The 27209-nt window shown below is 44.2% G+C and overlaps 1 protein-coding gene across 2 annotated transcripts in view; it reads left to right on the forward strand.

Moving 5' to 3' along the window:
- The window catches only part of Cyria (CYFIP related Rac1 interactor A), a 67111-nt gene that overhangs the window by 18971 nt on the left and 20931 nt on the right, over positions 1–27209 (forward strand). For both annotated transcript variants that reach the window (XM_028867611.2, XM_037198152.1), the window contains exon 2: positions 9261–9340. In XM_028867611.2, coding sequence (XP_028723444.1) covers positions 9271–9340 — 70 coding nt within the window. In that variant the 5' untranslated portion in view covers positions 9261–9270. The remainder of the gene's footprint in view (positions 1–9260; positions 9341–27209) is intronic.

The following is a 27209-nucleotide window of genomic DNA, read 5'->3' on the forward strand; positions in this document are numbered from 1 at the left end:
ACACTCATACCCAGATACACCACATACATGCTGTTCACTCACTCATGGACACACTGCATATGCACATACATACACATACACACACACTTGTGCACTCATACAGATATACCCCACACATGCACACATACACATGCTTTCACACATACATAAACATACTGCATACACATAAGCGTTTGTGCACTTATACGATATACCACATATGTGCACACATACATGCTGTTCACTCATGCATAGACACACTGCATACACATACACACATACACTTGTGCACTCATACACAGATACAGCCCACACATAAACACACACATATGCTATTCATCATACATAGACATACTGCATACACACACACACACACACACACACACACACACACACACACACACACAGTATAGCTTCCCTTGGATTGAAATGGCAGGGATTTAACTCATCAGCTTTCATTTTGCACAGAACATGACATCTTCCGTGATGTGCTCAGGAACCGGTGACTGATCTGAGGAACCTTTGCCCTCTCATGGGGGAGGCCAGGGAAATGGCTCGGCTACTGGAGCTGACAAGAAAACATTGTACAGAGGGAGAGGAGGATCCAGAGCAGGAAGTGGTTTGGAGGGTAGCCGAGAGAGTGTGCCGAGAGGAAGGGATGTGGTGGGTTAGAGACAGTTTCTGGCTGATGTCATCAGGTAGATGCCGGTGCCTTGAATACACTAAACAAGGGGCTAGGGAACATGGAAAGTGAGTGTATTATTGCCACGCCAGGGGGCTATGCCTGTGGGAAGTCCACCCAGATGTTGGGCCTATGGCTGAGGACCACAGTTGAGACGACATTGGAGTATGGATGGAAACTGGAGTCAGGGCTATCTCAGCAGAGAGGATGAGGAAGTGTGAAGAAACATTGAGTGGAGACGTGGATCCTGCAAGAGGACCCTTCCTAGAGATGGGTGAGGATACCGTAGCATCTTTTGAGGAGGAGTGTAAGCGGAACCCTCCCCTGCCAGAGCCCAGTTGTTACGAGGAGGATGGCCAGCAGTACACATGGTACACACCCCTCTGTATAGCCCCCCCTCTCCCAGGCGGGTCCCATCTGTTCTTTGCTGGGAAAGAGCTTTGGAAAAGAGTGGATTACCCTCGAGGACTGGTGGTCTGTCATCTCATTAACCGACGGTTGGAACAGCCTGGATGGCAGGTAACTTCTGGGTGGCCATTTCATTTTCTAGACTGGAGGTGAAACCATCCAGGGACAGTGGAAACAGCATTCCCAACGCAGCAGAGAGAGCTCAAGGCTTCTCCAAGGCTCAGACCTCTGGGGCTCCTTGCCTCTCATCCACAGTGTCTCTTTCCACATGAGATTCAGTACAGGTGGCCTGGGTGGGCTGACACTCTCGGCTTTCTTCTGTAAGGAGCAAATACTTCAAACTGTTTCCTCACAGCCCTGTTCTGGATTCCATGGGGAGACTGGACAAATATACTCATAGTTTCTCAGTGCCAGGTCAGTCCGGAGCCGGGCCCTACTTTGATTGTTTCCACACTCACTAGAATTTGAAATGCAGGGAGGGGCATGCTGATTCTCATTCCCTAAAAAAAGCATCTAATTTTGCCCTCATTTCTTGAACATTTTTTTTGCCTGCTGCTGTAATATTGGTGTTTATGGGAGAATTAGCCGTGATGAGGTAAAAGTCTATTTTAGAAAGTTGAACTCAGATATTGAAGGAGCTATTTTAGCCTGCACTTAATTGCTCAGGTCCATTATGGTCTCTTGGTGGGAAATGTGTGTGTGTGTGTGTGTGTGTGTGTGTGTGTGTGTGTGTGTGTGTATGCATGCTGTGAATTCTTGTGGGTTGGCTTACAGCTGGACTTCAGGAGCTTGGATTCTCTAGAGGATGTCAAAACCTTCCGAGGGACACCTCGGTATTAACGACCATGAGCACATTCAAGACATTTTCCCATTTGAGCGACATTACTTGTAGTGTTAAAACGTTTTGAAAAACACATTTAAGCCATTAACTCATTTTTATGGTCAGATGAAAGTGCCTAATAGACTCAGTTCTGCTTTGTTCCTCCTTCATCTTGGAATGAAATTGTCTGCTGGATTCTTGGCAACTCCTTCCGCAGCGGAACTGGAGACCTTATGACTTCATCCACAAGATGGTAAAATTAGTGAAGACTCATCACCCAGCCCAACTAATTTACACTGCTAAGCTGCCTGGCAATTTCAGTTTCCTAGAGTTAACAAGCTAAAATACTTCACTCCATTGATGTAATCCTATCCACAGAAGTATCTGTGGTGTGTGTGTGTGTGTGTGTGTGTGTGTGTGTGTGTGTAGAAAGAGAGACCAGAGGACAACCTCACATGCCATGCACCATGTTTTTATAAGACAGAGTCTCTCATTGGCCTTGGCCTGTAGCTCACCAAGGATGCTAGGCCGATTGGCCAGCACTGGCATTACGAATGCATGCCGCCCTGCCCAGATTTTTCTATGTGGGATGGGGCATATAGTTTCAGAGGTTTAGTCCATTCTCATCATAGCAGAAAGCCTGGTGGCATGCAGGCAGACATGGTGCTGGAGAAGGAGTTGAGAGCTCTACATCTGGATCCAGCGGCAGCAGGAAAAGGAGATGTACTGGGCCTGGCTTGTGCTTTTGAAACTTCAAAGCTCACCCTTAGTAACACACCTTCCTCCAAGGCCATGCCTCCTAATCCTTCTCAAGTAGTGCCACTCACTGATGACTAATGACCATTCTTATTCAAACCACCACACAAGGAAAACACTTTACCTGCTGAGCTATTGCCTCAGCCTAAGAAGCATGATTTTGAGGGTTGTTCTTATTTTATTATTTTTTTTCAACCACCCACTTTGTATCCTATATGGTATAGGCCGAGGCAAAGGGAAGCTGGTCATTTGTCTCACTTGCAATTCTAAAGAGCAAGGGCTAGCATTTACTGCAAGAATTTTAGCCTGGTGAGGATGTTTCTGCACGGATAGGGACTTCCTTTTCTTTGACTGCTGAAGGCCCTGCGAGGGAGTTGACTTAAGCTGACAATGGGCAGATTCTCAGGAGATGAGACACACACATTAATGTGAAGGTGCACCAGTTAGGCCAAGTATGACCCCCCCACCCCAGGGAGGGTCAGGTGACTGATGCTTAAGCACCTGCTTTATAGGGAAAGCAGAAAGCGGGAGGTGTCATATACTTTGGTAGGAAAAACAAAGCAATTTTCAGGGGAAGACAAATGGTCCAAAGAATAGACAATAGGTGGCTATTCTCCAACCTGGCTGTGGAGGACGACATCAATTCTGGTCTTCCCTCCTGCAAGTTAATCTTTTGGAGAGCACGGCCTATAGCAGAGAAGGGAAGCTCAGTGAAGTCCCCTTCTGTGTCACAGGAGGGAGAGGGCAGGAGGAGGAGGTGGGAAGAGCGATGGAGAGACCTTGATCCTCCCCTGGTTCAGAGCAGGCAGCAGGCCAGATGCTGTGTTCAGAGGCCGGCTTGTAGACCCCAGCAAAATCATATTCCGGTATTATCATCAAGTCAGACTCAAGATGATTGGGTAGCAGTGTAGCCAAAGGCACTGTCCTGAGAGATGAGAGGCCAGACCCCACTTGGAGCTTTTCCTCAGTCCTGGGCAAGTCACTCTGTGTGTGAGCAATTCCCGGATGTCCACATTTTATAAGCCAGTAAAACTTCAAGGTACACTCTGGGGAGGGAATATACAACAGTCACCTTCAGTCTATAACATAAATCAGAACAGAAATATAGACGTGTGCGGTTAGTGTTAGCTCTCTGAAAAGCTGCTGCTGTAGCCTTGGCTTTTCTCATTTACTTTCGGGGAACCGATGCTTGGGAACCCCTGGGCAGAGTGTTGACTGTCTGCCAGCCTCCCCACTCTTAAGTGCCAGGAATGCAATGAGGTGTGATAACAGCAGCTCTGCCCCAGAACTCCTCATGCATGCTCAGAGAGACCCACGAGAAAGTGTGCGATTATGATCCGGAGCTGAGTCACAGGCTGCACACAGCTTGGGAAGGGAGCAAAATGGAGCACCTTGCTCAGTGGCATAGGGTTTGTTTGTTTTTATGTTGCAATGAGGTGAAAAATCAGAATGATTTGCGGTTCTTTTCCAAGAACCCAGGCTCTCACACCCATTCCTTCTCTTTCACAACCTCTTGAGTGCAATTAGTGCTGCCCATGTATGCATGGGTGTAGGACCATGCACAGGAATACGGTCAATCTGTATAGTGGAGCCACACTGCTAAAGAAGCTACTTCTCGGATTGGAGAGGTGGCTCGGCAGTTAAGAGCACTGGCTGCTCTTCCGAAGGTCCTGAGTTCAATTCCCAGCAACCACATGGTGGCTCACAACCATCTGTAATGAGATCGGATGCCCTCTTCTGGCCTTCAGGCAAACATGCAGGCAGAACACTGTATTTATTTATTTATATAATAAATAAATCAATAAATCTTAAAAAAAAAAGAAAGAAAGAAAAAAGAAGAAGAAACTATCTCTCCTCCTGGAATCCATCAGCTGTCAATAGCTCTTAAGTTGAGGGTGGTGGTGGTGAAGGTTAGTGTGAATTGGGATCATAATGGCTTCTAGCTCTTGTGTTGGTTGTGGAAGTTAAACAGGACAAGTCATGAAATGTTATCACCACCTGCTGTCCTGGAACTCACTCTGTAGACCAGACTGGCCTCAAACTCATAGAGATTCCCCTGCCTCTGCCTCCCGAGTGCTAGGATTAAAGGTGTGCATGACCACCACCCGGCTTGGACATAGCTTTTTAAAAATAAGACTTGATTGGTTTTAGACTTGGTTGCATTTGGCTTTATATTCTGAAAAGACAGCTAATACTGGCATTTAAACTTTTTCTTCCAAACCAAAGTAAAATTCCAAGGGGGGGAGGGAGAAGGAGAGGGAGGGAGGGAGAGAGGGAAAGGGAAGAAGAGGGAGGGAGGGAGGGAGGGAGGGAGAGAGAGGGAGGGAGGGAGGGAGAGAGAGGGAGGGAGGGAGAGAGAGAGAGAGAGAGAGAGAGAGAGAGAGAGAGAGAGAGAGAGAGAGAGAGAGAGAGAGAGAGAATGAATTTTCTCCCTTTTTTTGAAACTGGAAATGTTAGCAGTGAATAATTTCATTTGGAATGCTGTAGATTTTCCACTGGGTGATAATAGAGCCAGTTCTATAAATGTCAGTTGAACTGAGAGGCCCAGAGAGTGACAATATATATATAAAAATGTGATTTGTATATCCAAAAGTGCCACCCCTTAAAGATGGCTGCTTCCCATGTCAAGAACATGCAGGTTGTCATCACAGATGCCAGCATGACCTGGGAGACACCCTGTGTCTTCACTGTTTGGAGGGATCTTGAGCAGTTACTCCCCTTGCATACCTTCTACTTCCTAACTCCCAGTATCCCCCAGATGGAAGAACTCTCGCTTCCACCCATATTCCCCAGCCCCCTCTGTGAGTGGCAGCTTTCTTCTTGAGCGAAGCAGACTTGCCCAGGCGATGGTGCCCCATGTGCTTCATCTCTTCTCTGAATGGCTGAAGAGCATACGCTTCCTCTACATGCCACAAAGCCTTTGGTAACTAATAGAACCTGTAGAGTCTCTCCATAGAAAAAGGACCGTATGCCTACAGTAATATCATACCCTTCATATACTTTCAGAAAAAGGACCATATACCTACAGTAATACCATACCCTTCATACACTTTCAGAAGACTATAGATTTTCTGATGTCCCCACACAGGGACCCCTAGAGTGTCTAATGTGATACTTTGTCTCTGGTGGAGAAAAGAGCTTTACGTTTACATTCTAAGACTTTCAAAGTCAAGTGTGAGTCCATTGGCCAGCTATGCATTTTGAATACCCTCTTCTGCTGTCAGTATGAACATAAACATAACATCTTGAAAGTGGGTTTGAACAAATAAAGTGTGAAAAGGCTTCCAGACACACAGTAGGTGCTCTGTAAAGTGTTGATATTCTTCATACGTGCCAGATACATACTATTATTTCCACATGTTGGTGGATAATCAATGAACATCTTTGAATGCTTACCATATGCCAGGATATGTTTATGTACATTCAGCTAGATTAAACTCCTAACCAGATGCTAGGCTACAAGGAGGCTGTGTATCACTGACCATTGAGATCATGGCTTCCCTCATGCCATTCCTCACCTGTACCTGTCCTGTGTACGAGGATGCTCAACATAGTTCTTGAAGGGCATTTGTGAACAGTGGCATGTTTTCTATGAAGCCAATGAGCAAGAACAAGGTGCTGCCACATTGTTCCCAGGTGACATTATTTTAAGGAAGAAGGTTCCTTGGGGGCTCCAAGCACCTTCTGTATGGCTGCAGTCTCTGCGACATAAACTCCTGCAGCTGGGGAGGAATGACGAACAGCTGAAAATCCTTGAAACAGGAGCGAGTCATAGAAGGGGGGTGGGCAGCCCTGAAGTCACTGAATAGGATGTGCAAGCCAGATTTCCCAGCTCTGCAGAGTACACCCCTGGACTGCCACAGCAGGCAGATCTGCCGCCCATATGTTGGCTCTGCCATGGGAACTGTGACTCAGTATATCCTCAGATATCCTCTTTGAAGCAGCTACTCTGAGCCAGAGGGGAGTTTTTCTTGTCTTCACTTGCTCTTAACCATGATGTCTATATTTACCCACTGTGATCTTCATTTTTTTTCCCCCTGAATACTGAATCCTGAAAGGGACTATTTTTACCTCTTGCTCTTTGATTCTGCAAAAGCTCAGATGCAAAATGTCTTCCTTAGCTGCTGGCCCTATGGCCTCCACTTTGTGTCCTGCTTGCGACCAGCCTTTTGTATTCTCTTTGCTCCAACTTAATTACATCAGTATCTGCATCCTCCAGTAGAGTGTGAAAATGTTATTCTTTTATTGGATGACATAAAGTATGTCTAATCTAAAGTATTAATCTATCTTAATTAAGCTGTCTCCTTAGTACTGTGGTGCATAGCAGTGTGCACCTGTAGGAGCTGTTTGAACAGGTTGGAGAGTCCCTGCCACGAAGGATTTAGGTGAGGGGCCTGTCTAAGTGGAGTTCAGAGTTCAATTTAAAAAGTACCGGAGTGGGCTGGGGATGTAGCTCAGAGAGAGCATAGTCATGGTGGTCCTGGGTTTGATTCTGAATGTGCATAATAGATAGATGGATGGGTGGATGGATGGATGGGTGGGTGATGGATGGATGGATGGACGGACAGATGGATGAATGGATAGGTAGATAAATGGAATATAGATAGATAGATGGATAGATAGATAAGTGGATGGATGGGTAAATGGATGATAGATGTTAGGTAGATAGATAGATAGACAGACAGACAGATAGATGGCTCTGTTTGATGACCATCTTTGTGATGTGCTCATTCACTTAGTAGACTTACCTAAATGAGAATAAAATCTTCTGCATTATTGACCTTGGAAAAAAATAGCAAGTATTACACCTTTTTCTTATGAAAACAATGAGGTGAAATATGTCTATAGGAATTTAGGGATCTTGTATTGGGTTTGAAAGACACGCTTCCAAGGTTCCATAGGAACAGAATTAATCCCTAATAGTGCACCACATCCCTGAGTCATTGTTCCAGATGTACCTGGGTCAAAAGCCCACACATCTAGAATCCCAAATGTTCCAGGTAACTGAGCATGGCTGATATTAGAATCGTGTTCCAAAATATTTAATGTAGTTGGCCAACCATCTCAAATAACCTTATGAAGAGTTAACATTCTACAGGTAACATTTGGAGATATCTTTACATTTCTTTGTTTGGGGCTTTTACAAATTTCAAAGGCTTGGCATATTTGCCATGTAGGGATTCTGGCAGGACAGTCATTTATAAAACAAGTTTAGAAGGAAGTGAATCTGAGACACACTCTTAACAGCAAAATAGGGAAGTTAAGAATATTTAACTTCCATTAAAGTTGTTAGGTACGAATGCCAGCCTACTATTAAATGAATCATCTTCCTCTAAGAAGTGCTTCCAGCTCAGAACTGGAATTGCTCATTAAAATGAGTTCTAATGGCGAGGGTGCCAGAACCTGCCAACCGGGGTAATCAGATTGGTGACTACCCCAACTGTCATCACAGAGCCTTCATCCAGTAACTGATGGAAGCAGATGCAGAGGTCCACAGCCAAGCACCAGGCTGAGCTCCGGGAGCCCAGTCAGGGGGATTATTTGAACAAGGGCGGTCATGATGGGGACACACACACACACACACACACACACACACACACACACACACACTCACTCATATGTGGAAGTCAGATGGCACAGTAGCAGATGGAATTGGAGTGGGTTTCAGCCATCCACTGTGTAGGATCCGGGAATTGAACTCAGGTTGTCATGCTTAGCAGCAAGTACCTTTACCTGCCCCAGCCATCTCGCCAGCCCAAGGCTTTACATTTTTGTATTTTATGTAGTAGTGTTTTATCATGGAAACATCAATGAATGAGATCCTGTAACTAGACTAGGAGTTATAGTTTGAGAAAATCTTGCCTCTTTTGAGTGTCAAGAGAGTCCCTGGGACCTGAAATCTGTTTCTTGAACTTTCTCTCACAAACTTTAGGAAATTTATGCTGGGTGTGCAGGCATACACCTGGAGCCTCACTACTTGGGAGACTAAGGTGGTAGGATTGTGAGTTCAAGGCCAGTATGGATGACACAGCAAGACCCTGGAACTCCAGGCTACCCAGCAAGTCTGAGAGAGATGGTGGGAGGGAGGAGGAAGAGGAAGGAAGGAAGGGAAGAAAAATTAAAAAAAAAAATACAAGAGAGAAGATAAAGGAGAAATCCCAGCTATTCATGGTGGATATCTTAATGACACCCTGTCTGTCATACTTCTCCAGTGATATAAGTTATTCTACATCAGCAGGAAACAAAGCGAGGCAGAGGTGTCAGCTGTGTGGTTACAGGGCCTTTAAAAGGGAGAGGGAAACATTGCATAGAAATAGTCAAAAAGTTGTTACTATTTTATTATTATGTGAATGAGATGCAGGGGGCAAGTGTGTTCTTCAGAGGCCCGTGACACACCCATCCACCACTGCCGTGCTTTGAAGAGCCCCACCTCAGAGTTCCTTAGCTCCCAGCAGCTCAGGGATGAGCTGTGAGGCGATGACAGTTCCGAAGGTTCATCTCCAGGTGATGGAGCTGCTCTCCCCTTGGTCTTGAGGATGTGAAGGTGGAGCTGGATGCACAGGAGTCAGCTTTTCATGTCCCTGATGGTTTTTGCTTTTGTGTTGTCTTTTCTAGGTTTGCTGGCATGGGAAACTTGCTCAAAGTCCTGACCCGGGAAATTGAGAATTATCCGCACTTTTTCCTGGATTTTGAAAGTAAGTTCTGAGCACAGTAACACAGCAATGGAAACTTTGCACTTGCTCGGTGGGCCTTGTTCGTAGGGAAGTTATAGTGATTTTTGTATGAGACGCAAACCAAATCCAAATGACACCATGCACTTCTTTCTGACATTGTTTCTAAGCTGTTTTCCTCCACCCTGTCTTCATGATTTTTAGAAGCCCAAAGAAAGGTTTAATTTAATTGGTCCATGGTTTTCTTTGATATAAGGATTTGCTTTGGTATTATTTTTTTTTTTTAAGATTTATTTATTTATTATGTATACAGTGTTCTGTCTGCACATATCCCTGCAGGCCAGAAGAGGGCACCAGATCTCAGTACAGATGGTTGTGAGCCACCATGTGGTTGCTGGGAATTGAACTCAGGACCTTTGGAAGAGCAAGCAGTGCTCTTAGCCTCTAAGCCATCTATCTCTCCAGCCCGTGCTTTGGTATTATATACATAAAACTTTACCATAAATCTTCCCTAATATTTTTTTATTTTATGTGAATAACATTTTTTCATTTATTTTACATACCTACAGCAGTTTCCCCTCCCTCCTCACCTCCTTCCCACCCCCCATATTTCCCAACTACCCCTCCCCCCTTTCACGTCTCCTCCGTCTCCATTCAGAAAGGGGCAGTAGGCCTCCCATGGGCTTGAACAAAGCATCAAATTGAGGCAGGACCGAGCTCCTCCCCTCGTGTCAAGACTGGGCAAGGTAATTCAGCATAGGGAACAGGTTCCCCAAAGCCAACTAAGCACCAGGGACAGGTCCTGGTCTCACTGCTAGAAGCCTTACAAAGAAACCAAGCAACACAACTGTCACTCACATGCAGGGGGCCTAGGTTGGTCCCATGCAGTTAGGATCTCTAACTGTTGATGCAGAGTCCATGAGCTCCCACAAGCTCAGGCCAGTTGTCTCTGTCATGATCCCCTGGCTCATACAATCCCTCCTCCCTCTCTTCAGCAAAACTCCCAGAACTCAGCCAAGTACTTGGCTGTAGATCTCTGCATCTGCTTCCATCAGTTACTGGATAGAGTATCTCTGATGACAATTAGGGTAGTCACCAATCTGATTACAGTAGATGGCCAGCCAGTTCAGGCACCCTTCCCACTATTGCCAAGAGTCTTAGCTGGGGTCATCCTTGTGGATTTCTGGGGGGTTCCCTGGCACCAGGTTTCTCCCTAACCCCCAAATGCTCCCCCCATCAAGACATCTCTTTTGTTACCCTCCCCTTACATGTCCTCCCTCCAACCCCACACACCCAGCCTGCCCAACCCACTCCCTCAAGTTCCCATCCCCTCCATCTCTCCACCCCTGCCCCCAGTTTACCCAAGAGATCTCTTCTAGTTCCCCTTCCCACGGAAATCCATGCATCCCTCTTTGGTCCCTCCATGTTATCTAGCCACTCTGGGGCTATGGACTATACGTTTGTTATCCTATACTTTACTCCTAATATCCATTTATGAGTGAGTATATACCATGTTTGTCTTTCTAGGTCTGGGTTACCTCACTCAAAATGATTTTTTCTAGTTCCATCCATTTTCCTACAAATTTCATGAGGTCGTTGTTTTTTTTTAACAGCTGAGTAATACTCCATTGTATAAATGTACGACATTTTCCTTATCCATTCTTTGGTTGAGGAGGATCTAGGTTGTTTCCAGGTTCTAGGTATTATGAATAATGCTGCTGTGAACATAGTTGAGCAAGTGTCCTTGTGCTATGATTGAGCATCCTTTGGGTAAACATCGTTCTTGAGGTAGATTGATTCCCATTTTTCTGAGAAACTACCATATTGATTTCCAAAGTGGCTGCACAAGTTTGCACTCCCACCAGCAGTGGAGGAGTGGTCTCCTTACTCCACATCCTCTCCAACATAAGCTGTTATCAGTGTTTTTCATGTTAGCCATTCTGACAGGTGTAAGATGGTATCTCAGAGTCATTTTGATTTGCATTTCTCTAATGACTAAGGATGTTGAACAATTCCTTAAATGTCTTTCAGCCATTTGAGATTCTTCTGTTGAGAATTCTCTATTTAGATCTGCACCCCATTTTTTAATTGGATTCTTTGGTATTTTGATGTCTAGTTTGAGTTCTTTATATGTTTTAGAAACCAGCCCTCTGTCAGAAGTGGGGTTGGTGAAAACCTTTTCCCATCCTGTAAGCTGCCATTTTGTCTTATTGACCTTGTCCTTTGCCTTACAGAAGCTTTTCAGTTTCAAGAGGTCCCATTTATTAATTGTTGAATCAAGGTCTGTGCTACTGTTGTTATATTCAGGAAGTCGTCTCCTGTGCCAATGCATTCCAAGGCTACTTCCTACTTTCTCTTCTATCAGATTCAGTATAACTGGATTGATGTTGAAGTCTTTGATCCACATGGACATGAGTTTTATGCAGGGTGATAAATATGGAACTATTTGCATTCTTCTACATGTTGACATCCAGTTATGCCAGCACCATTTGTTGAAAATGCATTTTTCCCCCATTGTATAATTTTGGCTTCTTTGTGAAAAATCAGGTGTTCACATATGTGTGGATTTATGTCAGGGTCTTTGATTCAATTCCATTGATTCATGTGTCTGTTTTTATGCTAATACCAAGCTGTTTTTATTACTATAGCTCTATAGTAGAGCTTAAAGTCAGGGATGGTGATACCTCTGGAAGTTCCTTTATCGTACAGGATTGTTTTAGCTATTCTGACTTTTCTGTTTTTCCATATGAGGTTGAGTATTGTTCTCTCAAGGTCTGTGAAGAATTGTGTTGGGATTTTGATGGTGATTACATTGAATCTGTAGGTTGCTTTTGGTAAGATTTCCATTTTTACTATGTTAATCCTACTTATCCATGAGCATGGTAGATCTTTCCACTTTATGATATTTTCTTCAATTTCTTTCTTGTAGACTTAAAGTTCTTGTCATACAAGTCTTTCACTTGTTTAGTTAGAGTTATTCCAAGATATTCCATATTATTTATGGCTATTATAAAGGGTTTTGTTTCTCTGATTTTTTTCTCAGCTTGTTTATCATTTCTATATAGGAGGGCTACTGATTTTTTTTTAGTTAATCTTGAATCCTGCCACATTACTGAAGATGTTTATCAGCTGTAGGAGTTCCCTGGTAGAATTTTTGGGGTCACTTATGCATACTATCATATTATCTACAAATAGCAAAAGTTTAACTTCTTCCTTTCCAATTTGTATCCCCTTGATCTCCTTTTGTTGTCTTATTGCTCTAGCAAGAACTTTGAGTACTATATTGAATAGATATGGAGAGAGTGGAAAGCCTTGTCTTGTTCCTGATTTTAGTGGAATTGCCTTGAGTTTCTCTCCTTTTAATTTGATGTTGGCTGTCGGCTTGGTGTATATTGCTTTTTGTTATGTTTAGGTATGTTCCTTGATCTTTCTAAGACCTTTATTATGAAGGGGTGTTGGATTTTGTCAAAGGCTTTTTCAGCATCTAACAAGATGATCATGTGTATTTTTTTTTCAGTTTGTTCATATGGTAGATTACATTGACAGATTTTCATATGTTGAACCATCCCTACATCTGTGGGATGAAGCCTACTTGCTCATGGTGGGTGTTTTTTGTTTTTGTTTTTAATGTGTTCTTGGATTTGGTTTGCCAATATTGAATATGTTTGCATCAATGTTCATGAGGGAGAGTAGTGTGCATGTAATTCTTTCTTTGTTGCATCTTTGTGTGGTTTGAGTATCAAGATAGCTGTAGCCTCATAAAAAGAATTTGGCAATGTTCCTTCTGTTTCTATTATGTGGAACAATTTGAGGAGTGTTGGTATTAATGACTGTTTCTACTTCCTTAGGGGTAATAGGTCTATTTAAATTGTTTATCTGGTCTTGATTTAATTTTGGTATGTGGTACCTATCAAGAAAACTGTCCATGTCTTTTATATTTTTCTTGGCAAGGGACAAGAAAATAATCCTGTGTAAACTAAAGAGACTGAGGAATCTTAACTGCCCCCTGCTTTTTTAAAAAAAATTTTTTTAGCTGCATCTTAAGCCTGGATAGAAAAAAAACAAACTTCTCTATGTCTACACAAGCAGTTCTATTTCTACACAAAAGTTTCATTTCTACTCAAAATAGTTCATGAGTCACCACAATTAATAAAACATATATGCATACACAAAACAATTCATAAGTCATCACAGTTAATAAAGTCTATATGCGCAAGTGAATTCAACCTTGCTCCCTTTCTGCAGTCTGAAAAGTTCAAAAAGTCAGTTCTGATACCAGTCTTCATGTTCCACGGACAGCCCAAGATCAGGGCCTGGCTAGTCAGCTGCCCTGAAGTCTTCATATAGCTGTCCAAGTCATAAGTGAACAGCTCCACATATGAGGAGTCCCATTACCAAGACTTCTTGCAGTTCCCCTTGCACTGAACCCAGTTCAAACCAGCGTCTCTGAAGCCTCACTCTGAGCTACAGAGGCATTTTCAGTTAGTCTTCCCCTAGGCCATTTGATCTAGGGCAAAAGCTGTTAACTGGTTGAAGAGCACCTCTTTGTACAGCCAGCACGAACCAACAGCAAACAAACTGCCCCTTTTGCTGCTGGCTCCATTCAACTTCCACAGTCCTGGACTGTCTGTGCCTCCTGTCACTGGCATGTACACACAGGTTTCATTGCTATGAGCTACGGCTCTCATTCAGCAACACTGGGTAAACCCAGCCTTGGACAATCATGGCTGCTGCACCCCCACCTGCTCTGCCAGGGCAGCACAGCCAAAAGTCATCCCAGGGCAACTCCATGGCTCAGCCACATCCTGCTGCTGGGAGCTCAGGTTGGCCTAGGTTCCTGCGTCTCTGCCGTTCAGCCTGGAGCACAGCTCTGCCTCACCTCAGAAGTTCTCGATTTGCTGTTCCATGCAAGGGCATTGTCTCAGCTGCTCATCCAGCTGCTGTTTCTCTGCCCCAGGGCAGCAGCCTCTCTGCAGGGTGTTAGATGTTCTCTGCTGGGCTCTGGCTACCATGGACTCCAGCTCTTGGTGACAGACATGCCCTAGCCGCTTGGGTCTAAAGTTTCTGCTGCTGCTCTCCAAGCCACACATTCAGGCTCTACCTTGCATACTGCAGGCTCTACCCTACATATTCCATGCTCTACCCTGCACATTCCAGGCTCTACCCTGCATGTCACAAGCTCTACCCTGCATACTCCAGGCTCACCAGCCAGGAAGCTTCTGGGTGATTGTTTCGTCTCTGCCTCCTATCTCATTTCAGGAGTGCTGGGTTTACAGATGTTGGCTACCCACTGAGCCATCTCCCCATTCCCCTTTTGTTTTAAACTATAACAGTAGCTGGAACACAGCTGGATATCTCTTTTGTATCCACATCCACTGCCCTCTTGAACTTGCTTGAAACTTTAATTTGTCAAGTATTTATCTATATGGAAGGAAATGGTCAGAATGTCTTCACGTATAGGCTGAATTTCCTAGCAGTTTTGTTAATTAAATGCTAGAAGACCTTTCCAAGTTGTAGAGTGAAAGCTCTCTAAGGTGTTGTATGGCGTCTCTGATAGACTTAAAACAGCTGCTCAAAAAGGAAAGTGCCTCCAGAACTCATGAATTCTGGTAGCGAAACTCTTCATTGCACTCCCTGAAAGATCCTTCACTTCAGATCTAACCCAGTCCCTCCCCGCTGGTATGGTTTGGCTTGGCTTGGCTTGGTTATGATTTCATTTCCATTTGGTTTGATAAGGATTTCAGCTAGGAGCTCAAGATGAATTTGCCTGTGATTCTTCTAAAGTCTGCCTGTCTGTCTGTACACCTGTGTTCATATATTATTGTTAAAGTAAGATCCGTCAATAGCCTTAAATAAGTTGTCTGTAATCCTAATCATTCTCACTTTGTACTTTAACTTTAATCGTAAGTTCCTTTTTTTTTTTTTTGGTTTTTCGAGACAGGGTTTCTCTGTGTAGTTTTGGCGCCTTTCCTGGAACTCGCTCTGTAGACCAGGCTGGCCTCGAACTCCCAGAGATCCGCCTGGCTCTGCCTCCCGAGTGCTGGGATCAAAGGCGTGCGCCACCACCGCCCGGCTCCCTTCCATTTTTGTAGCACACCTTTTGCATGATTACATTCAATGTATACAGTAGTTAAGAATAATGTTAAAGTCTCCATTCATTCACAGTTTCCAAACACCTAGGAACCCAGAGTGATCCAATGTCCACTCTTGCTGGGAAGCCCTACATGCCACATGAGTCTGCTCTGACTCCCACCTCCCTGCCAGAATTCGGTGGCCCCCACAGCTGATCTAATTGTCTTGATTTCTTGGCTTTCCATGCTGCCCCTGCTGTGAATGTTGAGTCCCTTGTCAGGGTTAATCTTCAGAATCTGGAAACAGTACAAATAAAGCTTGAGAGGATTTAAAACAATGGTTTCCTACTGGTCCTCCCTGGGGCTCTGAGGTTTGCCTTGGAAAGCCCCTCCCTCCTGCTTGGCAGCAGGCAAAATGGCCCTAGAGAGGGCTGGGTTCCTCTTCTCTATGGTCATTGCACTCTAATCGGCTCAGTCGTGTGCTTCGGGCATTGTTTCACTGTTCAGTGAAAGGTCCTGTGGCTAAATGGTAAGAGGAGAGAGATTGGAGTTTGATGTCCACGATACAAAAGCTCCCTTTACAGATATTATAACTTCTCCAAGACAAGGAAGTGGGCACCAGATCACCACGTCTGATGGCTTCCTATTGGGGTTGTAACTGTAATCTATATACTATATAAGTCTATATAAACTAGAACTATAAAGGAAATACAAATGTAGAAAAAATGTACACAATTCTGCTTAGGGAAAATAAAAAGAAACCCCTTTCATATTCTCCAGAAGGTTAGCTTTACGCTAGGAGGGAACTAACTGAGCTGAGGTCACCCAGAGAGGTAAGATGGGGACATGGATCCCTCTGTCATCTTCTACCTTGTGGTCCCCAAATGCTCATCCCAGCAGCCAGCAGCTTCTTTGAAGTACCCTGCCGTCATTCTATTCCTGACTAGGAAAAACATGTTTTATTCCTCTCCAAACTAAACGTATGTCATGAGAACAAACAAAACAACAACAAAAACATTCTTTTTATCCTAAATATCTCTGCCCTCCCCCGCAACAGGCATGCTTTCTCTGTGTAGGACCGGCTGTCCTAGAACTTGCTCTGTAGACCAGGCTGGCCTCGAACTCTGAGCTCTTCCTGCCTCTGCCTCCCAGAGTGCTGAGATTAAAGGCATATGACACCACCACCCATGTCTTAAAAATAGTATTTCTGAAGGAGGTTTTCAAGAAAGACCAATGGTAAGAGAGGTGGAAAAGGTGGACTTTAGGAAGATTTTCCCTTGAATCTGTGGGCTGCAGTTTATTCAAGAAAGGGTCTGTTGAGCATGATATGACTTCCACATCAGCCACACACCAGCAGGATTTGGAGCTAAAGGAGAATGGCCTCATGGAAAAGTCACAGGCTGAAGTGGAGAGCCAGATAGACATTTCCTTGAAGACAAACTAGGGGACTTGAGAAAGGCATACCGTGCCACCAGGGGACAGAAGGGAACAGAACTCGCATCTAGGTTCTGGAAAGGGAGGGCCACAGAAACACTAGGACAACGCATATAGCAACAGGTGGTGTTTTAATGGGCTGTAAAGAATGACTAGTTTTTCTGCCAGCCCAGATGGGGTGCAAAGTTTTCCAACAGATGGAAATAGTGTGATTAAAGGCATAGAGATTAGAATAGAAAGGACATGTTTGAAGAACAACAAGAAGTCCAATGTAGACAGAGTACTAAAAGTCTATTGGGAAAATGGGGAGGGGGGCTTGAATGGAAGGCTGGTTTGGTTAGATGATGCTAAGTACACTTGCCAAGCTTAAGGCTGGAGGCTCATCCTTGGAGCTCACATCCAGACAGAAGAGCTCAAATTCCTTGGGTAAATGGGAACTGAGTAGATGAGAACTTCAGGCACCCCACTGGAAAGGGCTTCAGTGGGTAAGGGGTCCTGGATAGATGCCACAGATCTTTAACTGATGCATCCAGTGACCTGCCATTATGTTCAGTACCAGGCAAACCATAGCAAGCAACCTTGTGAGTTTTGAGTAATAGTCTCCAAGACAGAAGGGTAGCCTGCTAAGTTGAGATTCCTGGGGCCAGAGCCTGAGCCCTACTGAGTATTGTGACCAAGCACCTAGCCTTATGTTGAGCTAGGGATTTGGGTACCGCATGAGCATCAGGGGTAGATGATGATCTTGTAAAGGAAGAACCAGGCAAGCCAAATCTAGGCAGTGAAGAGAACATAGGGAGTCCAGATACCGTACTGTGGTCAAGGAAGAGAACAAGGAAACGGGGGATGATCATTGAGCATTCAGGTGTCACCAGTCACCCTGGGAAAGAATCTTTTTTTCTATCCAGAGGCTGGGTGGTGAAGAGTTAAGGAGTGAGGGATGGAGAGAGGGAGGAAGGCTGAGCAGCGTAGTAACAGCTTAAATGAATTTAGCACGTCTTCTTTCAGTGTTGAATATTCTTTTTGAAGTCAGTGATGGGATATAATTGAACTGGGTCAAATAGATATAATTAAGCTGGGTCAAAACATAATACAAAATTAGATACATCTGTCCTTGGGTTCCTCAGTGGCAAAGATCTGATTTAAATTCCTGTTGACCTTTTCAGTGAGTTCTACAATTTATGCTCCTATTTTCCCACAGACCTTTGACATCTTTTTTTTTTCCCATTGCATCTTTTATCCCTTCACTCTTTTTTCTCTTTGTCTCCCCTGTCTCCTTACTAGGCCACGCTTTCCTCTTTGAAGGCCAGGAAGTAGGGGGTGTGGTGGAGAAGATTAATGAATGTCATTTCAGTGAGTGATGGTTTGAAGGACATTGTACAAGTATGGCTGAAACCCTATGGCAGGTTGCTCTTCCGAGCCTCCATGATGGCCCTAAGGTGGGCAGCAGGCAGCAGCCTTCCACACAAGGAGCTGCCTTGATTCTCAGACTGGAGTGATCAGCAACATCTGATGAACTCTCTTTTAAATAGGGAGCTAAACCTCACCCCCAAAATCTGACTCGGTGGTCTAGTCCGTAAGGATCTGGCTACCCCCACCTTTCTGGTTACTTCCGGTGCTCAGCCGGTTTAGTGACCATCTTTAACTGATGCACCAGTGACTTGCCATTGTGTTCAGTACCAGGCAAGCCATAGCAAGCAACTTTGCCAGTTTCTACTGTCTCCAAGACGGTAGAAGTTCAAGTAGCTTAGTGGGGCGGGGGGGGGGGGGGTATGGTGGTCACATGACTGTGATCTCAGAACTCAGAAACTGAAAGGAGGAGGCAAATCAAGACTTCATAGTAAGCTTATTGACAGCTGAAGTTACAAAGTAGCACCCCCCTCTCTGTTTTTTTTCTCTTTCTCTTTCACACACACTCACACAGGCATGCCCATACACATGCACGCACACAACAAATAATAGTAAATATCTTGAAGTATTCAAAAGCACCTCACTTGGGAGGAAGTTTTTGTCTACTAGTAAACAGTTTGCCCTATCAAAGATGCCTGTGAGATCTGAGCAGACATTTCTCCACCAAAAGTCAAGTATTCCGTGGGAAAGGAATATTCAGTGTCGTCAACCAGGAGAGAAATGCAAGGTAGAACTACCATGAGAGAATGCCCACCAGGGCAGCTGTCATCGAATTGAAGATGATAAACGTGCTGTTGAGACTATGAAGAAACTGGAATGCTCAGGCAAGTAGGGAATTGCATCTGCTTTGAGAGACACTCTGAAGTGTTCAAGGTTGAGGTTCAAGTTACCGTATAATCAGGCTGTTCCTGTATATGCCCAAGAACATGAAAACGTACACATAAAAACGTGTATTTGAGCACTACGTGGGACGTTGTACATAATGGCTGAAAAGTAAAATGGGATCATTTGTGAACATGTAAACACGTGGACATGTCCATTGTTTTCTTCTTCCTACTTTTGTAGAACCTTCCTTTCCTTACTTCCCCTCTGCCAAACCTAAATACACCTGGTGCCCCCATTGTCTAGGACAGTTGTCTTACTGTTCCGATTATATTGCACTCAGTAGACAGCCTGGGCTTCTGCAATAAAAATAACATGTTCTCTTTGTTAGAAAGAAAGCAATGTTCCTTGTAATTTTTATTTGTTTCCACAATGGTATAGAATTTTGTCACAGAGCTATGGATGTACACACAAAAAAATTAACATTAATTCTTTTATGTCCTTGAATATATAGTTAGCACATTGAGGTTTCCCTGATTCCCTTAAAATGAAAAATAACAGGTTTTTGACTAGTCAAGATTGAAACTGGTTTACACATAGAGTTAATCGCTTTTAAGTTTTTGATGTTTTCTGTTCTACCATGAATTCAGTCATCTTATCAGATATATATATACTTTTTTCCGAGACAGGGTATCTCTGTGTAGCTTTGCGCCTTTCCTGGATCTCGCTCTGTAGCCCAGGCTGGCCTTGAACTCACAGAGATCCGCCAGGCTCTGCCTCCCGAGTGCTGGGATTAAAGGTGTGCGCCACCACCGCCCAGCCAGATTTTTAAATGTACAGTACACTGTTGTTAACTAGCCAGATCATTGCGCCCTGCATCTAGAACTTACTCATTTTGCATAAGAGAAGCTTCATCTCCGGTAATTAGCGACTATGTTGCCCACCCCCAGCGCCCCTGACACCCCCCCACACGCTACACCTATTAATTGACATTTTTATGTGCATTGCATAAGTGAGATCCCACAGTGTGCCTTTCTGTAACTAGTTTATTTCAACCATTGTAGCATCTTCAAGGTCCATCTATATTCTTATATTGCATGTCTTTATTAAATCTGAACACCAGTCTAATTGTATTTATGCTACTTTTTCACTCTCTGTTCCTTTTAATTCAGTAGTTCTCAACCTTCCATCATGCTGGAACCCTTTAATACAGTTCCCCAACCATAAAATTATTTCCCTTGCTTCTTCATAACTGTAAATTTGCTATTGTTATGAATCAGAATGTAAATATCTGATATTTCTGATGGTCCTAAGCAACCCCTGTGAAAGGGTTATGCAGCCCCCAAAGGAGTTGTGACCCACAGATTGAGAGCCATAGAAGGAGAATAAACTGCCTTATAGTTTCTATGATCCAGTTTTTCAATCGATCTTGAAGGGTGTTCTGAGCACCAACCACCCTATGGTATAAATGACTGAAGATCTTTTAGTCTGGCTGGGGAGGCCATCTAAGATGCATTGTTGGTTCGGGCATTATTTTTTGATGCATTATCAGCAATTGAACAATGCAGTTTTCTTCTGCTCAGGTGTGTTTACCACATCACTGGTGTACACTTTCTTGGGATGAAGATTTATAGAAAGTCATGTGCTTAGATTGTTCTTGCCTCCTGTGTCTGTCATCTTGTTGAGCATGGAGTATAATTTCATTGGTTTTGGAGGACACTAATTGAGTGGCCATATGCAAAGAATCCTCCTGTATTTAAGGACGAAGCAGGTATGATGGTGCGTTCTTGCAGGGGCAAAGAGACCTGGAAAGATAAGACATCACATGTTAAAATGAGAGTATTAGAAGGACTTGATCTCTTCTTAAAGGCTTTTTTTTTTTTTAAATTTCATTAGGAAAATAAAATATGAGTAGGGCAGAGACAATAGTACAGGAATCAGGTACATCCCGAACAGAGATCAAATACTGTACTGGCCAGAAGAATGGATCCTGAATGAGGCTAAAGAAATATTCCTTAGTAGGTGGTGGCTAAAACAGTGGAGGAGCTGGGGAGGTGGCTTTACAGTGAAGAGCACATACTGTTCCCCGGAAGCCCTCCATACTCTGCACAGAAGATCCATGTTCAATTGCCTGCACCCACACTGGGTGGTTCACAACCACCTGTAATTCCTCTCTAGAGGAAACCAGTGCCTCTGGCCTCCAAGGGCTCCTTCAAACATGTGCATATATCCACATACACACACACACACACACACACACACACACACAATTAAAAAAGATAAATCTGTAAAATATCATAAAATTGTGTTCTTGTTACACAAGCCTGATGACCTGAGTGTTTTTTTTTTTTTCCCCCAGAGCTGAGGACCAAACCCAGGGCCTTCGCTCTACCACTGAGCTAAATCCCCAGCCCCCCCCAAAAAAAAAAATCGTGTTCTTATGAGGCAAATCTGTGTCTCATAAATTAATCCAGCGATGATAGTGGCACATAGGGAGGGATAATTTAGGGAATTCTAAAACATCATCCCATCGCTGTACTTACAAAAGGCTTCAGTTTCCTCTTCTTGGGAACAAAGGTTTGTATCGGGTTAGCCTGTCATCTGGGATGGCTTTGTGACTCAGGTCCACTTCCTGCCTCAGCTGCTCTCTGTTTGCACCTGTCCTCTGTCAGTCTTGCGTCTGCTCAGAGGAAGCTAGAGGATCTAGCAGAGGGGAAATGCATTTCTTTCATTAGATGATCAAATGTCTTTTTTCTAGTATGCTTACTCCACCAAGGAGAATAATAAAAATCGGAACAGAACAGACCTGCAAAGCAGTTTATGGATCCAACACAAATACTCAGTGACAAATATGCTCTCACAGGGTCTGGAGAAACAGCTTGGTGGTTAAAATGTTTGTCATGCTATTGTGAGCACCTGAGTTTGGATCCTCCAAACTCATGTAAAACTGGGTGTGGTGATGCATGTCCATATTCAGGGCTCTTAACTTTGGAGGCACAGGGATTCTCGGGAGCTCACAGCTGGCCAGCCTGTGTACACAATGGTAAAGAACAAGAGACCCTCTCTCCAGCAAGGTGGAAAGTGAGAACTAATACCTGAGGTTGACCTCTGGCCTCTGTACATACGTGCCTATACTTAATGCGTGTGCACAGGCACACACACGTATACATACATACACACAAATGCAGAGAGATTTTTTACATTCCATAATATTCTAGCATGCCAACTTTCTAAGACCTTTAACCTTGTCTGAATTCTCCCTACATCCCTTCAGGTAGGAAACAGACAGGGTTATTATTAACCTCCCTTTCTTGGCCTGAGATCTAATCTGGAGTTTAGAGAGGTTAGCTAGTGTGCCCTGAGGGTGGTTTTCAATGAGTGTTAGTTAAGGTGGCATAGGATTTGCTTTCAAAACTCCACCCTTAGAGTACCATGTCCACCTAGGAATCTCGGTGAAGCAGATGAAATAGACCACCCTTCACCCCCCCCCCCAACCCTGTTCCGTCCCTGGGGTGATTGTTCCATGGGCTCAGGTATGTGATGACTAATGTCCTGTCCAAACAGATGTGTCAGCCCGGCTTACATTTTCCAATGGACCTTTGCAATTTCAAGCTGCTGCTTCTGTAAACACTGTCTTGCTATGGTATAGGTTATTACCATTTTGCATCCCCCAAACTTAACACCAGGTAATTATTTATGTCTCTTAGTTTATTTGGAACCCAGGAGGGGTTGGGAGAGTACGGAAGTGGGTGGGAAGATGGGCCGTGGGTTTAATTTATGGCTTGGGCAAATCCTTTCTGCTGTTCCTCGCTCCAGTGTTTACCCAGCAGTCATCGGGGCACAGAGATAGCTATACATCCTGATGATGAAGTGCCATGGCTGCCTTCAAGACCAAAGGCATCTCATAAATTGTGTCTTCTCCTCAGATTATTTTAGGTTAATTTGCTTCTTTGTCAGAATCTCCTCACAGGCCTAAGTAGGCTGTGGGGGCAAGGTGGAGGTGTCCCTGCTGCCTTTGAAGACAGGATGAGGCCTTGACTGATTTACAGAGATAAAGCCTTTTTGATTTGACAGCCTCTTTGCAGTCTGAGGCCTGCCCTTGTTCCCTGTGGCAGCTTTACTGAAAGTCTTTCTGACAAACAAAGACAACTACTTTCTTCCCATTAGCACAGAGGAATGCCAAGCATTCTGCTTTGAAAAAAAAAAAAATATCAAGAGTCCGCCACAGAGATACCTTCCACCTAGCCTCCAGTGACACCCAAAATGTTGGCAGTTAACATGAACCATCACTAGCAGTTACATCCAAATGAGGAGCAGTCAATATATTCCCTGCCTGCGAACAAAACTAATATCCTCCCTCTTAACTGATAAAAGGGTGTTTTATCTATTCAAAATTGTAGATACATGGAATTTAGTGAGTTCTTGACAACAAAAGTGGGTGTGTAAGGTCACAATACACACGCGATGCATTTTCACACTTTCCACAGCAGTGAGTCCAAAACGAGCCTTAAATCATCGCCTGGATAATGGCTAGGATACAGGTGTCCCAGGCCTCCTAAGGGTATTGGTTTCTGAAATTGCCTGTGTAAATCACCGGGGCTTTAACAGTTCCGTCGTAAGATAGGATGAGCACTCACTTTGGGTAGCCATTCTTCTCCGTTCGCTAAAATAATGGAAGAGGATTAGAAGTTCAGAATGTAGTCTTAGAAGAAACATCACCCAAGAATTCGTTGGCTACAATTGGAAATGAGAACCCATTGCCATCATGAGTAGTGGTGTGAATGTGTGGATGTGTGTATGAGTATATGTGTTCTTATGTGTGTACAGTGTGTGCATATGTTTGTATGAATGTGCATATGCATGTGTGTATGTGTGTATGTGTATAAGTATATGTGTACATCAGTGTGATGTGTGTGTGTGTAGTGTACCATTTCATAAAAAGTCAAGCTTCGTGTTAAAAATAGAAAAGCAAAGAGCATAGTTCAGAGTTGCTATTCACTTAGCAAATGCTCTCAAGGTTGCTGGGGGGATTGAACACAGTAACCTTTTCCACCACTAATTCTGCAGAGTCCCCTTCAAGATGTCATTTCTTGACATCTGAAAACTCAATAAACTTTTTAAATCTGGTCGGTGGTTGAGTCTGAATGTGGAGAGTGCTGGAAGAGTATCCAAATCCTCTCAGAGTTGTCCCACAAAGCAAGGCAAGGACAGTTACAGGACTGGAATGGCAGATCTCTGGCAGCTTTTCATTCTTCCAGATAGAGCAAATGGCCCAGCAGCTTGCCGGCCACAGTGAGACCCTGAGCAGTGGGAGATTTAAGCGCACATGTTGATGAAGCAGGGTCCGTTTGGTCACAGGTGAGTATGGATGTCTTAGCAGCAGACACACAGCAGTGTACAAGCTCTTTGTGGGAAGGAAACAAGACTAGTCTAGGAGGGTGGAACCTTTGTTTATCCCACTGCCCCCTAGCACCCACTGACTTCAGTTTCCTAGGTTCTTATTATCTTCATTAACTATGATGTCCTAAGAGTACTGCATATAAGTGTGGAAGCCCTGTATCCAAAGAGCTCCGAACTCAAAGACAAGCATCCCCAAATGGGGCCAAGAATGTAGCTCCATAGTGCTTGCCTAGCATCCCCAAAGCCCCTGGGTTCCATCCCCGGTATGGCGCACACCAGAATCCCTAGCCCCTGGGAAGCAGAAAGAGGATGATCAGAAATTCAAAACAATCAGTGGAATATATAGTGAGTTCAAGACTAGCCTGAAACACATGAGACCCTGTCTCAAAAAAAAAATTCCTAAAACATGTGGAAAGTATATATAAATCATTCCTTCAACTGTTTGGCACATTTTCCTTGAGCCCATATTGTATACTAACCAGGCACTGAAAATATGTAATCAAATGAAACAAATATACAGATATGGTCAGAGAACTATGTCTAGTGGATAAAGTTGTTATTAATTACTTCTGATTTTTTTAATTTATTTATTTTCTTTTTTTAAAGATTATTTATTTATTATGTATACAGAAGAGGGTGCCAGATCTCATTACAGATGGTTGTGAGCCACCATGTGGGTGCTGGGAATTGAACTCAGGACCTCTGGAAGAGCAGTCAGTGCTCTTAACCTCTGAGCCACTCTCCAGCCCCCCTGATTTTTTTTTTTTTTTTTTTTTACTATGGGATAAAAGTGGGATGAATCATTGGATTCCGTATGGATTTGGGATAATGTTAAATGTCACTTGGGGTTGTACAGCATTTTTCCCACTTACATAATGAGCTAGGCACTAGAAAAGACACATCCCACCTGCAGCCTGGTCCATACACAGCCCAGGGTAACTGCAAGTGTGACTCAACACCTCCCTAGGTGACAACAGCATGTCACATTGTCAAAAGCTTGGCCAGTCCTGAGATCAGAGCCTCTCAGCTGTCACTCTGCACTGGGAAGCTGGTACCACCAGTGATTTGAGTCTCTTGTGAATATTCCACCTTTCGGCCCAGACGGCATGGTGGCCTGTTGGCTGGCATGAGGGGCCTAACTGTTGGCTGAGAGAGAAATTGACTTCAATTCCGTGACAGGAAAGGTGGGCGAAATCAGGTATCCCGTGAGACTAACAAATTACGGCAGAAAATGAGCCAACACATCTCTGAGCCTGGATGGAAGCGGGAGTGATGGATTAGGTCTCTGCGCCCCACCCCCTAAACAGGACCACACTACAAACATTCCTAATGGGCAGGACATCTGGCAAAGGAAACAGTTTCCCAGAGAAGAGGGCTGGGGGCTGACGGTCCTGGTTTATACATCCTCTAGCTGCTGGGAGAACAGCTCTGTCTAGTTGAAAGTGCTCACCCCGCACCCCGAATCCACCTCCTGGGACATAGAAAGGATACCACCCCCCAAGCCACTCATGCAACTCTCTGTGGTCCAAAGAACGTCCATGTCAGTTTAAATAAAGCATCACTTCTGCTATGGAGACAGGGGCTGCTTGTTCCCAGCTGAAGGACCACTTTGAGGCTACCCGGTAGGATGTTTATTTTGAAAACACTTAAGAAATTCCTCTGTTTTCTCTGAAGTGGTGTGAAAGCTTTCTCTTTTTGTGTTCCGTGGTCAAAAACAGGATGCCGTTTGGGTTTTGTCTGTGTTCTGATAGCCCACTTAGTTTTAATTCTATTTCGTATGACACTGTTCCGTAGTGCCTTGTTGGGATGGGACCACGTGACAGGGGAGAGTCAGCCCATCTCCTTGCCTCCCAAAGCACACCCTCTTTCACAGTTTTACAACTGTGAACCCTCGTGTTGGACATGCTCTCTTCTCTAAATACCTCATCTGGAAATTTTCTACCTTATAAACGATGTGTTCCTGGATTTGAGAGAGTCCCTTTTTTCTGTAGTTTTTTTTTTGTTGTTGTTGTTGTGTTGTGTTTAAAATTTCATGTGTATGGGTGTGTTAGCTACATGTATGTCTGCGGGCCATGTATGTACGTAGTGCCTAAGGAAACCAAGAGGAGGGCCTCAGATCTCTTGGAACTAGAGTTAGGGATGATAATTAGCCACTGTGTGGGTGCTGGGAATCAGATCTAGGCCTTCAGGAAGAGCAGCCAGTGCTCTTAACCACTGAGCCATCTCTCCAGCTCCCGGGTGAGCACCTCGTTTTTATTTGCTTTGTAGGCTTTTTGCTTTGCTGTGTTTTGTTTGTCTTGTCTTTTCCTCCCCTGCTGCTATTACAATTCAGAAACTTCCAGCCCCTCGCTTGGATGGTCTACCAAAGTGCTCTCTGCAGTGACGGACTTCCCAGCTCATGGATGTGCGGTCTTCTTTTTATGACGTCCGTATAGCCTTGAGGAAACAAGAAGGGATAGCGTGTGGAGGGATTCATATTGGAGACACCTCAGACCTGGTAGTGTTTACTTCCCAGTGTTCATGGGAAGCAAAGCATTCAGGGATGGAGGAGGAATTGGCTGAGCGTCCCCCTTCATTTCCTGGGTCAGCCTCTGATCTCTCTCCCGATATCTCTTTCTCCCTCCTGGCCCAGCTGTGCTCCAGCCAGCCACCTGGCCCTTGGCCGCTCTGTCCCTTCCTTGTGGATAGACCTTCTTCTATCTCCCACCTCTGCTATCATTCTTTACACCGACGTCTCCAACTCGTTCCAAACCACATTC

The sequence above is a fragment of the Peromyscus leucopus genome, chromosome 22 (genome assembly GCF_004664715.2).
Source record: "Peromyscus leucopus breed LL Stock chromosome 22, UCI_PerLeu_2.1, whole genome shotgun sequence".
Lineage (NCBI taxonomy): Eukaryota > Metazoa > Chordata > Mammalia > Rodentia > Cricetidae > Peromyscus > Peromyscus leucopus.